Source organism: Onychomys torridus, chromosome 5, assembly GCF_903995425.1.
Source record: "Onychomys torridus chromosome 5, mOncTor1.1, whole genome shotgun sequence".
Taxonomy (NCBI): Eukaryota; Metazoa; Chordata; class Mammalia; order Rodentia; family Cricetidae; genus Onychomys; species Onychomys torridus.
The window spans coordinates 55,038,347-55,055,611 of NC_050447.1; the positions used below are offsets into that span (position 1 = coordinate 55,038,347).

At 38.9% G+C, this 17,265-nt stretch overlaps 1 protein-coding gene across 1 annotated transcript in view; it reads right to left on the bottom strand.

Moving 5' to 3' along the window:
* Positions 1-17,265, bottom strand: part of Lyst (lysosomal trafficking regulator) — a 156,711-nt gene that overhangs the window by 66,557 nt on the left and 72,889 nt on the right. Inside the window, exons 19-25 of the mRNA XM_036187144.1 lie at positions 14,054-14,203; positions 13,041-13,178; positions 9,257-9,455; positions 6,938-7,069; positions 3,654-4,269; positions 2,485-2,662; positions 77-246 (exon numbers count right to left, since the gene is read on the bottom strand). Of these exons, the coding sequence (XP_036043037.1) occupies positions 77-246; positions 2,485-2,662; positions 3,654-4,269; positions 6,938-7,069; positions 9,257-9,455; positions 13,041-13,178; positions 14,054-14,203 (1,583 nt within the window). The remainder of the gene's footprint in view (positions 1-76; positions 247-2,484; positions 2,663-3,653; positions 4,270-6,937; positions 7,070-9,256; positions 9,456-13,040; positions 13,179-14,053; positions 14,204-17,265) is intronic.

Sequence of the window (17,265 nt, forward strand, 5' to 3'; positions counted from 1 at the left end):
TTTTTTTCTGACGACCAAAAGAATCACCTAACTTTATATTTAAGACAAGAGATCTTTTCTAGTAGAGAGAACTCACTCTTCATCCAGGCCAATTCGTCGACCAAAGAACATTTCGGTGAAGCACTCCAACAATTCCTGAGTTCCCCGATGAAGATACAACTGGTTGGCTAGTAAGGAAAAGCCCCGGATCTTTAGAAACTTGTCCTTTTGTTCTTTAGACGCTCGGTTAATATATGCATGTAACAGCTAAAGAAAAAATAAGACCATTTAGATGTTAACATTTAATATATACAAATCAGACTGTATATAATTCTTATATTTGTAAGTTATTACCTATCATTCATATACATAGTCACACAGAGAGAAAGCTGAAAACCACGTCACCTGCATAGAGAAATTAACTGGCTACTCTGGGATGTAAATGGTGACACTTTCATGGGGACTTCATACTTCTTTGATGATGTCTGTAGCTGAGCAGACCTAGTAGCCTGGGAGCCATAGTTGAGTGTAAGTAGAATATTATGTATAATTCAAAGGGAAAGAAACCAGTGCACTGTTTTTTTCTTCAGGTCTGACAGTTATCATCTGACCTCCACATATACACCAGAACTCACACGCGTGCACAAGACTTCTATTTCTAGACTTCTTGAGAGATCCTGTGCAAATGCCTGAATTTCCACCATTTTAAAACTTTCTCTTTCCTCCTACCTTCCCTCCCTTCTTTTTACTAGAAATCTCAGAAACTAGAATCACATATTCATAGAATTTTTTTTTTTTACATCTGTTTATGTATTTTGTATGGGGAAGTGAAGGTGTGTGTCATGGTACACATGTGGAAGTCAGAGAATAACATGCGTGAGTTGGTTCACTCCTACTGTGTAGGTCCTGAGACTGAAACTTATGTTGTTGGGCTTGGTGCTAAGCATCTTTTACCCACTAAAGCCACCTTGCTAGCCCTTATTTTCTAACTTCTTTTTTTTTTTTAATTTTTATTTTCTAACTTCTTAAATGCAACATGAGTAAAACTCAATTACATTTCCTTTTAAACCCCCCTTTCCCACATTTATTAATTTAGATCAACCACAGAACCCAGATATCAAAACACCCTATTACTGATCCCCACTTGCACATATGAAGGTTTGTCTCTTTCAAACGTCTCTCAGATCTGTGTCTTCAGACTTGCATAATCAGGCCATGAGCTCCTGAGTTTCCTGCTGCACTGAAAGGTTACAATTCACTGTCACAGTCATTTCCTCTCTGAAGGACTGTGCAGTCTGTAGCAGAACACTTGCTCTTCTCCCTCCCGTTCAGTCAGCCCCTCATAGTGGAGACTGAGGACTCTCCCTAAACACACATCTATCTACCACCCTCCTTAAGTCCTTACTAAGCTTACAGGCAACTATTAAAATGCACTTTTGGCACGAATCCTTTTTTACTTTCTCATAACACCAAATGCTTTCTTCATGCTCCCACTCTTCTTTATCAACATGGCCACTACACACTGTTATCTCAGGATTCCTGACATCATACTTAGTGGGCCAGTGACTTTCTCTTAGTACAAATAAATGCATGTAGGGACTACTATTATTATCCTTTATAGTTCACATAGCAGTTTTATACTGGAACTGCAAGAAACTAAACAATACCTACATCCAGACAAACTAAAGAAAATGAGACTCTTTAAAAGAACATTTCAATATTTGTTTTCTAAAGGAAGTCATTTCATATCGAACATTCATTTATTCAACAGTATACTTAGTTTGTAATGCATATGGCCATATGTCGATGTACACAGTTTATATCAATGTTAGAGATCAAAAATAAGTGCATAAATAAGAAGAAAATATATAAAGAGTATAGCCAGAGGGAAGCAATTCTCATATGGTAATTAGGGAAGGCCTCTTTAAAAAGGAGACAGCTGAGACTTAAGTGTTCAAAAGTTGATACTACACTGAAGAAAAGACTCCCAATAAACTACACAATCCTTATAATTTTTGTAAAATGGACTTACTGTTAAGATATATGAATTTATTGGTAAACTGACTGATATAAATCAATGTATAGGGAAGACTTAAGACTGATTTGAATACTACATACAAAATGCCAGTGTGAAATAGCAAAACTATAGATTGTTATCTTTTTATTAATTTTAATTTTTTTATATAAATGGGTGTCTTGTCTACATGTATGTCTATATACTGTTTGTGTTCCTGGTGCCCACAGAGGCCAGGAAAGGGTGTCAGGTGCCCTAGAACTGGAGTTATAGATGGTTGTGGGTCACTGTGTGGGTGCTGAGAATTAAACCTGGGTCCTCTGTAAGAGCAGCCCAGTGCTCTTAACCACTAAGCCATCTCTCTAGCCACAACAGTTCACTCTTCTTAAATATAAAATAAGCTTTGAGTCTTATCATATACCAAACAATTTAAATTATACATATACTTATTGTTCCGATGAAAGTATTGCTTGTGTAGTTTGTGCCCTTACTTTAATAACTCCTTGCTGGATAGCAGGTGATGGGTGGTTAACCAGGACTAGAAGAGTATCTGCTTGAATAATCCTATCCATCACATTTTCAAGCATAGCGTCAGGCAGGATAAGAAGAACTCCACTTAAGAGTTCATATAACCCACAGCAGATAGGTATCAAACAGTCTTCAGTGACACTGTGACAGAAACCAGAAAATTCTTACTAATGCAGCATTAGAAAGAAACCCACATGAAAAATACCCTAGGGATTGAAATGAACAGCAACTTTAACATGCAAAACAAATGCCCAGAAAGTTTAAAAACGTTTCCTAATTTAAGCGTGATTAACAAACTTACCACTGTCTTCTAAGGTAGCTGTTTTTCCAGTAGATAGTATACTAAAATGCAGTCATCACTGCCACATGTGCTACTTAAACTATTTGAGGTTAAAAGTCCAGGTCCTCCTGTACAACATCTGGGTAAGTCATCAGCTCCGCAGAGAGAGAAAGGGCTTGAGTCTTTACCCCTAACTGAGCATCTATGAAGAGCTGATGGCTTCTGAGGAAGGGAGGGTCAGTTTTTAAACAAGGTGTGGCCCCTGGTAAGTTGACCACTCTCCAGTGGATGCCAACACACTGAGGAGTATATAGGTAGTACTACATAGGTAGGACTTCGTGGGTTAAACAAAACCAAAAACCAGAGAGAGAACATGAAGGGGGATAGAGAGGGTGGATCTTGGAGGAGAGAGCTGTATAAAAGTCTCAAAGAATTAATAAGACATATTTTTAAAAATCAAGGCCCAGGGTTGGGGATTTAGCTCAGTGGTAGAGCACTTGCCTAGCAAGCACAAGGCCCTGGGTTCAATCCTCAGCTCCCCCCACCCCATCCCCCAAAATCAAGGCTCTTCATTCCTCTAGCTGCATTTCAAATGTCTCATAGGTGAACATGGCACTATCACAGAAAGTTTCATCATTCAGGACACCATCTAGGAACATCAATCTGATGATTTCTCTGAACTAAAGAATTTTCTTAGTTACTTGGCTTTTGGGTGAGTATGGAATTCAGTATTATCTAACAACGAATAAATGAGAATGCATCTTTTGGCTTGGTATTAATGTAATATGATCAGAAGTGGCAAAATGAAGACATTTCTGGTGCAGGGATTCTAAGGCAAGAAAACATGGTTACCTGTGAGCACCTGCAGCTCGTTTGTGGTTTGCCTCATAAGCAGGAGAAAAGGCAAAGTTTTCCCAACCATCAGCATTCCTATCAACAAGACTTGGCCACCTGCTGGCAGCAGCGGATCCATTCTGAGAGGGAAATGCAAGCCCAAGGCTTGCAATCATGCTGTGGCTTCGCTGGAATGAGGCCAGTCCCTTGAGATTATCAGGTCGACGTGGATAGGACTCATCCCCAGGACTGTCATCATCTGATCTGGGCTCAGTTCCCAAGTCTCTGTGATCTACTCTGGCCATAGGAAACCTCAGTGTTCCTCTGGAGACCCCATTTGCAGAGGCCTGGGCTGCAAGAAGTGCCTCCATTTCCCAAACAGTTTTTGCAGACTCACAGCTACTGATGAATGCTTCCTCTTTGCTTGCTTTCAGTGTGTAAGGACTCCCGAAGGGACTCCGTTTCTCTGGGTGGGCATCTGCAACACTCAGTAACTTGTCAATACTAAAGCCCAAACTTCCAGCCAGTTTTTGTGTTTGCATTAGTGGTGAATAGGTAGGAAATGCTGGTAGACTTCTAGATCGAATCATCTGGGCAGCCATCCGCTGTGGAATAATATTGGAAGAACTGGTTCCTAGCAAGTGTAGACAGAAAAATAGTACTTAAAAATCCATTAAACAGCATCACTTTTCTTCTGTAATGTGAGTCACAACCATGGAACAGACCACCTGTCTGGCACTATTAAAGAATCCATAAAGGGCAATGTTCCTAGCCAAAAACTGCTTAAAATTCATACGTGCCCAAACTATTTTTCTTTTAACTACATTTTATTAAGCTTTCAAAACCATGTCTTTTCCTGTTTTCTTAATAAAATACAATATTGATGGCATGGCTTGAAGTCATAAGGATTAATGGGTTCAGCTGAAGTGAATCAGAGTGAAATTTAATTGACTTAGGACAGCAGTCACAGGGTACAAGATGACAAAGTGGAGAGTTGAGGCTGTGCAGTAAGACATGACTGATTCAAATGAAAGTTCTGTTAGTTCAGTGGCCATAGTTAATCAATTACTACAGAAGCAGTAGTTTCTGCAAATGTGTGATGAGAGTTCAGAATATCTACTCTGCAGAGTGTTTTTAAGGATGAAGAGAGGTCATGTATGTGATGTACCTAATATGGTGCCTGGACTGTAACAGGTGCTTAATAAAAGGTAGTACTTGTCATTACAAAAATAGCCCTCAGACTGTTCTCTTATTTTCCTTCTATTTCTGCAGTTACTTACTAATGAGAAGTAATCATCTCTCTTCTTCATGGCTTTCCAATTTAATGGTTCTAACACTATGTTCAGGAGATCAGAAAAATACTTTATGACAAGAACACAGGATATAAGCACAGATTTCCCAACATTTGGTCATGAACTAGCAACAGTGGAGCAGCAGCACCAGTCCAACAGCTAAGAATTCACATTTTCAGGCTCTGGCCTATACCTACTCTTCCAGAATACAGAGAGAGGTACGCAGTGTCTGAGTGAGATAATCAGATGCTTGTATGCATGTTCAAGTTTTGTAAATATGATAGAGTAAATAGCTCCTTAATGAACTATTTTTGAGGCAAAGCCTTGTGCCAATAAAAGAAATACACAGCTTAGAACTCTTTCCTAATAATTCTTTGTTTCAGTTGGCAGGCTACAGTTGTCAAAAGATTATTCAAATAACCCAGCAAAAAAAAAATGGGGTATGACTGACTATATTTGAAAATGTTTCAGACTGATACAATTTTTAAAAAGATACTTTGTACAAAATACTAGATGAAACTAATTAAAACATGGCCTTAAAATATTATAATAAATAACCATAAAATGAACTAGAGAATTACTGAAATGCTTTGGAAAATAAACACAATTGGAAATTAATACTCCTACATCTTGTCCTGCTTCTCCATAGCTCTACTTTGCTTCCAAGACTTAATGGTTGTTTGCAGTAGAGTTACAGAAGAGGAGGCTGTCCTGTCAATAAGAGCCATACCCACCATGGAGAAGACAGCTGTTGGGAAAGGGAGACAAGTAGGGCCAAGTCAGAACCAGGAAATCTACACATACTGTGTTTTCTAAAAAATAAGGACAGGCTGTTAAAAGTAATTACCAAGATAGGAAATGACTATGAGCTTAAAGACTTAAGGAATCATTTCATGAAGAGAGAAATGGAATTAATTCTGAGCACACAAGTAATGACGAGGCAAGCATTTAAAGCTGCTCTAGTGTTTGGCAGTGAGGCTGGCTGGCTGGGAGCCACAGTTGAATTTTTCAAGTCAACAGCCACAGGCTAGGATACTAAAGATAGACAGCATCTAGGAAACTGCTGTGGTTTCTGTTTATGGGAACTAGGCTGCAGGACTATAGTAGAAGCACAGGAACTGGGGCAGTGTCACAGAAGCCAGAGAGAGGAGGTTGTTAGAATGGTTCAAAGGATCACTGCCTCCTTTTCAAGCTACCAAAATTCCCAGAGGATGCTCTTTCTAGACTGAAGGTAAAAGCTGCTTAAGCAAACAAACAAACAAACAAACAAATTCAACTCAAAAGACCTAGAAAACATGAGGGTACAACTGCATCTGAAATCAGAGTAATGGAGGCAATTGAAAATCAACTAACCTCACAGACAGTGCAAAGCATTAGGGTTCTAGAAGTGCTCAGAAGCCTTTGTAATCACGTCATATTGAAGAAAGATACCAATAGAAGGGACAGTGAACTTAACAAGTGAGTTGTCTGGCAAAGAGCAGAACAAGACAACCAATATTTCTGAGGAGAACTGGAAAGCAAGCCAGAAGATTAATGAAATACAAATGGCTATGGTAAGAGGACATATGATGCAGTGGTGAGATAGCATGAGCCTCGTCTATTTTGGGGTCCTCCAAGGACCTGCACTAGGTATGTTGTTAGACTGAGTGTAAAGAACTGATACCAGTGGTTGTGAAAATGGATTTTTTATTTTATTTTGGCTAAATCTCACTCCAACCCCTGAAACACCTTCTAGGTCCCTTCTCCCACATTCTCTCACTTTCAAGCCTCCCGCCCCTGCCCTGCCCACTTTCTCTCTCTCACTGTGTGTGTGTGTGTGTGTGTGTGTGTGTGTGTATACACAAAATGTACTAAGTCCAATTGGTTTTGCCAGATAAAAATGGATTCATTAAACATATTTTGGCTGGATATTAGATTATATTATACTGCTACAGCATGCACAATTTAACTGTTCACAAACAGTCATAACTGAAATAAGACGATCTGTAGTTTAATCTTTGCTATTATTACCTTCAGAAGGTGATGCAGTAAAGGCAGATGGACTTATTACCAGAAATCCTGGGCTGGGAAACGATTGCCCTCCACTGCTAGAATGCCGCAGGTACATGATTGACTGCACTTTCTCCTGAAAGATCTTACCATCTGGAATTGGTTTTGAGACAGCAAAAATTTAAAATAGGATAAAATAAAAATAACCTTTAAAAGCAAAACATTAAACATGAATTTTGGCAAAAGGGTGTTAAAATAGAAAGAAATAAGGCCTGCTTATTACTGTCAAATGTATAATTCACTCTACAGTTTCTCACTATGGATTTTATGGCTGTTGACTATTATAACCCACATTTATTAACAGTTATTTCTGAGATTTCACATCTTACTACTCCTCTTTCATGTATAATTATGATCTCTCCAAACAGACCATTTACTAGTTTGAATAAGGACTGTATCATGTGCCTATATATTAGATTTACTTTTATTTGAATTTATGTGTATGTATGTGTGCCTGCCACATGTTCAGAAGAAGGTATCAGATCCTCTGGAGCTAGAGTTATAGGTAGTAGTGAGTGCTGGAAACTGAATTAGGGTCTTCTGGAAGAGCAGCCAGTGTTCTTAGCTACTGAGCCACCTCTCCAACCTGTGTCTTATATTTTTATGAATCCCCTTCAGTGTATGATATGAATCTTAAGTAATACTCTCAGTTTAATCATCCTTTTTAGCATCATACTTTGAAGTTTTCTACCTTGGCTTTTTAAATGCACCATAAACAGACAACTACATTACCTTTCTGCTCTTATTCACACCTTTTGTTTATTCTCTCGTGGGAGAATTTCCCACTCATCCCCTGTAGAGAGTTGGAACTACCTGTCCACCTGTTGTCCTTCACCCATGTCCAGTCAGTCACTGGGCTCTTCCAGTTTTCAGGCTTGATCATTTCTCCATTTAATCCTCTCCCCACTGGATCGGTGTTATAGCTTTCTAAATCATAACTGGTAGATGTCTTGTCTATCCCAAGATCTTCAGAGTACCAGAATTCTAACAAAAATCAGCATGACTTAACACACCCGAGAGGTTCCTATTGCCTTAATACCTTAGATAAAGCTCAAGCTTCTTGTTTTCAAAAACCTCCATGTCTGTCAGACCTCTCTCTAATTGTGTGTCTTAGTTAGGATTACTATTGCTGTGATAAAATGCCATGACCAAAGCAGCTTGTGGTGGAAAGGGCTTATTCGGTTTACACTTCCATATCACTGTTCATCACCAAAGGAAGCAGGATAAGAACACAAGCAGGGCAGGAACTTAGAGGCAGGAGCTGATGCAGACACCATGGAGGAGTGCGGCTTGCCATACATGGCTTGCTCAGCCTGCTTTCTTATAGAACCCAGAGCCACCAGCTGGGCATCCCCCATCCATCAGGAATTAAGAAAATGACCCAGGCTTGCCTACAGCGGGATCTTATGGAGACATTTTCTCAGTTGAGGTTCCTTCCTCTCTGATGACTCTAGCTTGTATCAAGTTGACATAAAACCAACCAGTACATTGTGTTTCTTATATTTTAGCAATACCAGCCTCTAGGTTCCTTATTAATCTTTGCCTAGAATGCCCTTCCCAGTGCTCTTTCTTTATTTCTATTAGACTCTAAGCAAACACCTTCTCCTTCAGGAAATATCCCTCAGTCCCCTAGCCCCTGCTCTACACTATCAGAAAAGATACATACACCTACATAAATAATGGCTTCTATATCTCTGCACCGTCCACAAGCCTAGTATAACTATCTGTTCATTTCTCTGTCCCCTCTACCAGATATAAAAGCCTCTTATGAAAGGAAACATTTTACTAATATTTGAACATTCTGACTCTAGAATCTTGTGCAGTATTTTACTCACTAACTGTGCTAACCTAACATGAAATCATGCTATCTAATTTCATTGAAGTTTTATTGATGATCACTTTATTTAATACATTTCTTTAAATGGTTGTTGTACAACCAGATTTCCATTTTAGGTTTACTACCTAGCTTTCTCATAGTTGCTCCCTTGCTTACTTTCTTTTCATATTTTATCTTCCTAGTTTAAAAAAAGCTGGCTAGGTCACCTACTATTAATTGTTCTTTTCTGAATATATATATACCTCTTCCCTCCTTTTGGTATTCAAGCTCCCTGGAGGCAGAAGCCAATTTGGTTTATCCTGTAACTCACTGCCTTCTATCCCCAAGATACAATTAGGGCCATTTCCAGCACAGAGAAACCATTCATCTAATATCAAAACAAACGTGGATCAGCAGGAAAAAGACAATGGAAACAGATAAGATCCAACAATGACCGTACTCACCAATGTGCAAAGAGAAGTAAAAGTTTGTGGGGTTGTGACAAACATAAGTGTTAGTAGGAGGATGCACTGCCAACAGGAAATTGAAAATAATTGTCAATAATTCCAAATCTGGAGGAGATCCAAGGACTTCCGAAATGATTTTCACAAACGATCTACAAACCTCTCGGGGCATGGATGTAAGCTGCCCCTCTCTGTGTTCCTGAAAAGATAAAAGCCAAACACTTTTTATGTTTAGAGAACTGTCAACTAACATTTTTCATTTAAATAAGGAAGTCTTTTAAAAATCATTATTATTGTCATTATTATTAGTGTGTGGGGGGCATGTACATGTAGTGGTCTGAAGACAACTTTGTGGATAGTTCTTTCCTTCTACCTTTATGTGGGTTTTGGGAATCAAATTCAGGTCATCAGGCCTATATGGCAAGCACCCTACTTGCGGAATCATCTCACTGATATTATTTTTAAGATAGAATTTTGTTGGTTTACTAATCTAGTATGACCATATTTACCATTAAATTGAGTAATTTTATTTATAATTTATAATCCTCAAATCAAGTAATCTTGCCATTAAAAATTCATTAAAAGTGATAGCAATTTAATTTTATCCCTCTTAATTTAGTTAACTGAGCCAAGTTACACTGCCAAACTCACAAATAATGGACTCAAAAGCTAAAGTGTCCAAGTGTGCATTGTGGCCCTGCACTTACATTGACATTACCATGCTGTCTTTTTGTCTACATGAATAATGCTAATGCTAGTATAATAAGATCATTTTAAGAATTAAATGTCACAATGTCTTAGAACATTGCCTCAGACACTAAGTCCTATGCAGGGTAACCATCTTGTAATTCAAAAAGCTGGAAGAAGAGTTTCAGATTTCAGGTTTTTGGATTGGGGTGATATCTTGACAGACTTTATAGATGAATATCTAGAATCTCCAAACCGGAAATGTTCCAACTGAATTTCTTTTAGGGCATAAAGCTTCCTTCTCTTATTGCCATCACCACTTCGTGCTACGACCCCACTATGGTTACTAGATCTGGAAGGGCTTCCTGCAACAGAGCGGACTAGTGACAGCACCATCCTGTGCCCTGGCTTACAAAGTCCTTTCTCACAACGGTCTCTACAGTGCTTTTATCTTTCACTTCTAGAATATGGGCTTAAAGTGCTTATTTGACTAGCTTGAACCACACAAAGACACAGAGAATTGTTCAACTATAACCTACACTCAGGCCCCCAGTATCTTTGTGCTGTACTATCAACTATTTAGATTATAGAACTCGGTAGGCTATCTTGCATTACTAAAAATAGAAGCTGACATAACTTGTTTATGTCCTCCAACTCCATCTTCCCAGAGGCTAGTAATTAACCTCCTGACTAAGGGCACAGAATAAAAAACTGCCTTGTCTTCTGTCTCCCTACGTCCAGACATAAAACAAAGTTCTCCCTCCACCCCATTGACTCTGATATACTGCTGAATCAGAATACTTAAAAGGGAGCTGTTAATTCTGAGATAATTTAGTCATCCAACTAGCTCAGATTTAAGAACAAAATCTGTTAAGGTCTCTCAAATGTCCAGATCAAAACAAGAAGTTACATTTCCTCACTTCCAACTCAGAGCTCTTTTCTGCTATAGTCATGTCTTTCTTTTGGTCCATGCCTCTTTGACCTTCCCAGCTTGCCTGCTTGTAACATCAGTGAGCTTTCTCCATCACATGGCCCCTTGTGCTAACTCTTTGTCCCTTGCTCACCCCAGCTTTCACTCTCCTGACCTTCCAGGTTGTTCTCTTTGGTTACTCTTTCTACAGCTCCTATTTCCTGTTTTCACAAGGCAAAAAAAATCTCAGCCTTCATTATGTCCTAGCTAGGCTGCTTACCTGGGAATGCTGCCTGTCCCCATGGGTTCACAGCCACTGCCACCACCGAGTGCCCTGCTGAAAGCCCAGATACAGGCTGTGTGAAAAGTCAAACTTGGCTGCTTTTTTGATGCTATCATTCTTTCAATCTCACAGTTTTTATTGTTTTCATGTGTGTGTGTGTGTGTGTGTGTGTGTGTGTGTGTGTGTGTGTGTGTGTGTGTGTGTGCAACAATATAACATAATATATAGACTCCTAACAACTCTGCTAAAACAGAACTGGCCTTAGTAGTGGTATCTTTTTAATTCCTTCATACTTGCTTCCTACTTTACACTCTGACTTTATCCCCTCAGTTCAGGGCCTATACACAACACTCAGTAACTAATGAAATTGCCTCATATTCATTGTGCTGCTGAACTCACTACTCTTTCCAAAATGCCCCAAAGACACCGAGACATTGTACATGCAAAGACCAAGTTCATTTCTTTACATACTTTACACAAGATTCATGTTTAATAAAATGTGTTAAGTGGACTTTCTGAATTAAGGATGAAAAAAAAGACCTTTCAGAAAAAGAAATTGCTACCTGAGTTTTAAAAGCATTTTGCAGAAGAATTACGGAAGAAAAATATATTGAAAAGGCTGAATATCACATGATCATACAAACTTACTGCAAATTTGCAATACATTTCAAAATGGATAAACAAACAGATTTAGAGGAAAACAAAAGCATAAATGATATGTAAAATATTCAGCAAGCTAAGAAATCAAAGCCTTGTATTTCTGAAGATAATAACCTGATGTACCACAGGGGCCAAGAAAGGTACATATGATGCTTTTTAAAGCAAGTATTCATCTACTGCCTATGTGTGCCTGACACAGAGGTCAGAGTGTGGTCAACAGCAGCAACAACAGAAAACCCATATCCGACCTTCAGAAGATTTACAGAGGGAAATTAACTGTAATATCGCGAATAACACAAAACCACACCATATATGCACAGTGGAACAAATAAATGTCTGAAGCAGAAGGAGTCAATTAGGATGAAAAAGAAAAACCAGTGCAGGCTTCTTTTCAGGGGTGAGTTTAAGGAGCTCCAGGGGTAAGCACATGTGAGCCAAATGAAAAGAACAGAAGCAACAATATCCAAGGTAAAAGGAGGATCATGTGCCAGAGGAAGGGGAACCTCTCATTTGTGGCTAGAGAGGAAAGAATACCAAGGGTTTAGTGCGCTAGGAGGCTGGCACGTCTTCAGATCACACATGTCATCTTATTTGGATTTTAACCCAACTATACTGTGACGGTGTCAGGCTATGGAAGCAAAGGCACTAGCCTCATGGAATAATAAAGATCACTTGGATCCTACCTTATCTGGACTTATCTCACTTAACAGACTAAAGAATGTTTCAAACATTCAAAACAAAAGAAAACTTTGGGAAATAGTCCAATATAAAGCAGATAAAAGGACATTTGTAAAGGCAGATCACAGCATAGACACAGAAAGTAAGCTAGTGTCACTTTTGAACTTAATATTTTGGATATATTTCCATGTTGCCGATTAACATATAAAACAGACCTACAATAAATTGTATTTACTAAAAGCCTACATATGTGTAAGTTGTTAAAGACTATATAATGAGTTAGGGATCACTAAATGTTGATGTTCAGGAAACCACACAATTATTATATCCCAACACAAAGAAACATGCAGAAACTAGTTGTTCTTTTGTGGTTTGAGTTAGAGAAGATGACAGTGTAAAGATCAGGTGGCAAGAGCTGAAAGAAAACAGGCTTGTGGAGTAAGTAAGACAAAAGACAGAAAAAATTCCCATTGACAGGCCGGTGAAATCTTAATGTGCACAGCAGTAGGTTATTAAAAGAAGCAACTGCAGGAGACAGCTCCACAGAGAAGCTACATGAAAAGTACCTGTAAAACCTGACAAGTCAGTAGGAAGTGATGGACTATGTGGGCGTTCAGCAACTGCTTAATATTAAACTGCTGCTGCTGGTGCTCTGCCCGGATGAGGACTTCCAGAGCTGCTAGCAGAGTCTCCCACACACCTTGCTGAGAAAATAAACATGCACCAATTAGCACACAGTTATGGAAAACATGTCGTGGGACTCTTAGAAGACTCTAAACATAACTACTTAACACTGAATAGTCTACGTCAAGATTCAATTTTGGGGGCTGGGGCAAGCAAGTCTTACAATTTATTCCTTTCAGCTCATCATTACCTCAGGCAGTTCAAAACTCCACACAAAAGAAGCCTCCAGATTTACAGGTATAACTGACATTACACTGAAGCAGCAAAATCATCCTCTCCTCCAGAATAATTAGTGATTTTTAAAAAGTATATTTATTAATTCTTTAATAATTTCATTCACATATTCAATGTATTTTGGTCATATTCACACTCCTCTCACCCCTCCTTCCAACTTCATGTCTTTTAAAAAGTTTATTTAATGATTATATTTAAATGTCCTTTGGAGCATGAGAGGTCCAGGACACCATAGCATACATTCACATTGAAATATTCCTCAACCTCAGAAAAACAAGAATCCTGGATGAATCTTGAGGGCATTATATTACTCTAATTACAAAAAAACAGATACTGCATGATTCCATTTATTAATCTAATCATAAAGAAACAGATACTGCATGATTCCATAAATAGACACTTAGGAGTAGTTAGCATCACAGACCCCAAAATACCATGGCAGTTATGAGCACTAGGGGAAGAGGTAAAGGGGTTTGATGAGTACAGAGTTTTGTTTTTATATTATGAAAAAACCATGGAGATAAATATTGGTGATGGCTGTACAACATTTGCATACAAGTAATGCTTCTGAACAACATACTAAAAATGACCAATAAGCAAACTGAATGCTATATGTACTTTACCACCATACACAGATGAAAGAAAAGTGCACATCACATGCCTCTGCCTTATTCCATATCTTCCAATCGAGCAACAGTTCCTGCAACAGGTTAACATCTTGGATTATAGCATGAGACTCAACATCCAACTTGAACTCTCCATGCTCATTGATATGGATAATGTCTTCACCACAACAACCTTCAAGAAGGATCTACAGAAAATTAACATTAATGTAAAATGCAGTAATAACTGGATAACCAGATAACTCACCAGAAATATCAAGCTTTTTATCTCAGCAGTCATAACATCAAATTTAAAGGAAAACTAGTAAGGAATTAAACATTTCTCCAAATATCTATTTTATAAAACAATTCAATTTAGGAGTAAATCATAAATTTTCAAATAGTTATGATTACTTGGTTTTAAACATAGGGTAAAGCCACCTATAACTCCTCCTATCACTGAGCAAACCTCTAGCCCTTGATTTATTCTTGTTGCTCTGAGTTCAAGTTCCAGTGTAAATTTGCATATTTGAGACTGCTTAATCCTCCCGAAAACCTCATGAGGTATAAAATGATTGCAAAAGCTAAGGCTCACGTGGGTGAATTTGGCCCTTGGGTTTTTAAAATTTTTATTTAGTGTGTTCTATGTGTGGGGGTGTGTGTACATGAGTGCAGCTGCCTTAAAGATCACAAGAGGGCATGCTTATTCACAGGAGGGAAATTCACACCTGTACTACAAATCTGTTCAAAAGCCCATGGCTCAGGAGGGTACAGGGCATAGGGGAACATACTATTGTTGTTATGCTAAATGGTCATGTTATCAAACTGTCATCTAAGTACTTACATTTATGCCAAAGATTTCTGTTGCTTTCAACCTTGATCAGAGAAGATTCTTTTTGCAGTGCTTAATACACACTTATAACCAGTCAAAGTGATAAGAACAAGTGAATAAGAATATTCGGCACTGAATAGGATACCTATATCCACCTCCTTGCTCCTAAGAGTCGGGGAAGATGGGAAGTCAAAGAAGATGGGAAGGAAAGAACGTAAGAGCTAGAAAATGGGGAGGAGTGCTGTGAGACACTGTCTTCTGGATATGACAAGGCTTTTTCACATATGAACTTGCAGCAGCTGCACAAAATCAAGTCATTCAAAAGTGCAGGATGGGGGAGGGGTTCATGAACCATTACCACCACCACCACCTAGCTGAGGAGCTATTGGCAACTGATGGCTGCTGAGGAAAGAGTGTAACTTTCTTGAGGGTGTGAGTATTGATAGGTTGTCCATTCTTCAGCAGATGGCTCCACACTCATGTGCATACAGGCAGTACTAATTGGACCCACTATTAGATAGAGGTTTTTAAAGAACAAGAGAATGAAAGGACAGACGTGTCAGAAAACCCAAGTAGACTGCTTGAAGATCTTTTCCCCTCTCTCTGTTCCCCTAGACCCAATCCCCCAGTCTCATCCCTAGAGCTGTAACAGAACACACATCTTCAATGGATTCCCACAGACCACCCTCTTCTATGCTTCCTTCCCCCATTCATGGCTATATCTCATCCCCTAACTCCAGTAGGCAGCCCCTGCTAAACCACAGGCCACCCCTGACAGAAAACCAGGTAGGCTGCCCACAGACTTTCTCCTTTTTCTGTTCACCAGACCCAATCCTTAGTCTCAACTGCAAGAGAACATCAGCTACAGCCCTCCCTCACTGCTGCCCACATCTCCTGTGGATCCCACAAACCCTCCCCTCCTAACCTTCCTCTTCCCACTCATTGTTTTGTCCCAGACCCCAACCCCAACAGGTACCCCCTTCTAACCCAAGGGCTGCTCCCACCAAGGCAACAAGGACGCTGCAGGCAGACCCACAGCTCTCCTACTGCTCCTGAGATCCAATACCTCCTGTCTCATCCCTAGCTTTGTAGCTGGAAATCTGCTGTGTCTCTTTCCTCTCTCATCCCCAAGGAATTACAAAGACTTCTCTTCCAATCTTCCTTCCCTTCCCCCAGTTCAGCCCAGCATCCCAGCTTCCAATACCAGCAGGTATTCCCCATGAGCACACTAGTTGAATAGGCCAGGAAAACAGGCAATACATAGCCATCACACTCTCAGGAAATCCAGAGAGGAAATAGAAACCAAGGAACAATACACCCATCCAACAAAGACAAATCCAGAAATCAGAACCTAGATCTTTAATCATCCCAAACCCAGATGCCAAGACAACAGTGTAAAAATACAACCAACAGCTAGGACAATATGTCCCCACTAGAACCCAACTATCCTCTCATAGCAGACTCTGAATATTCCAACATAGATGAAATGTAAGAAAAAGACCTTAAAACAGCTTTTTATGAATATGATAGAGGTCCTTAAATAGGAAATTAATAAATCCCTTAAAGAAATCCAAGAAAACACAAACAAACAGAGTAAGGAAATAAATAAAATTGTTCAAGACTTGAACAATAGAATCAATAAAGAAAATGCAAACTAAGGGAATTCTGGAAGTGAAAAATTTGAGCAAAGTAGCCAGATACAAGATTAACTCACAAAAAGAAAGAAAGAAAGAAAGAAAGAAAGAAAGAAAGAAAGAAAGAAAGAAAGAAAGAAAAGAAAAGAAAAGAAAAGAAAAGAAAAGAAGGAAGGAAAATCAGTATCCCTCCTATATAAAAATGACAAATGGACTGAGAAAGAAGTTAGGGAAATAACTCCTTTCACAATACCCTCAAATAAATAAAATATCTTAGGATAACTCTAACCAAGAAAGTGAAAGACATGTATGATGAAAACTTCAAGTCTTTGAAGAAAGAAATTGAAGAAGATAACAGAAAAAGGAAAGATCTTCCATGTTCTTCGATGGGTAGGATTAACATATGCCATCCTCCCAAAAATCTGCAGATTCAATGCAATCCCCATCACAATTCCACCACAATTCTTTACAGATCTTAAGAGGACAATTCTCAACTTCATATGGAAGAACAAGAACCTCAAAATAGAAAAACAATCCTGGACATTAAAAGAACTGCTGGATGTCTCCACCGTTCCCCATTTCAAATTGTACTACAGAGCTATAGTAATAAAAACCACATGGTATTGTCATAAAAACTGATGTGTTGATCAATGGAATCGAATTGAAGATGCAGACATAAATCCACACACCTATGGACACCTGATTTTTGATAAAGAAGCTAGAAATACACATTGAAAGAAGACAGCATCTTCAACAAATGGTGCTGGTCAAACTGGATGGCTACACGTAGAAGAATCCAAATAGA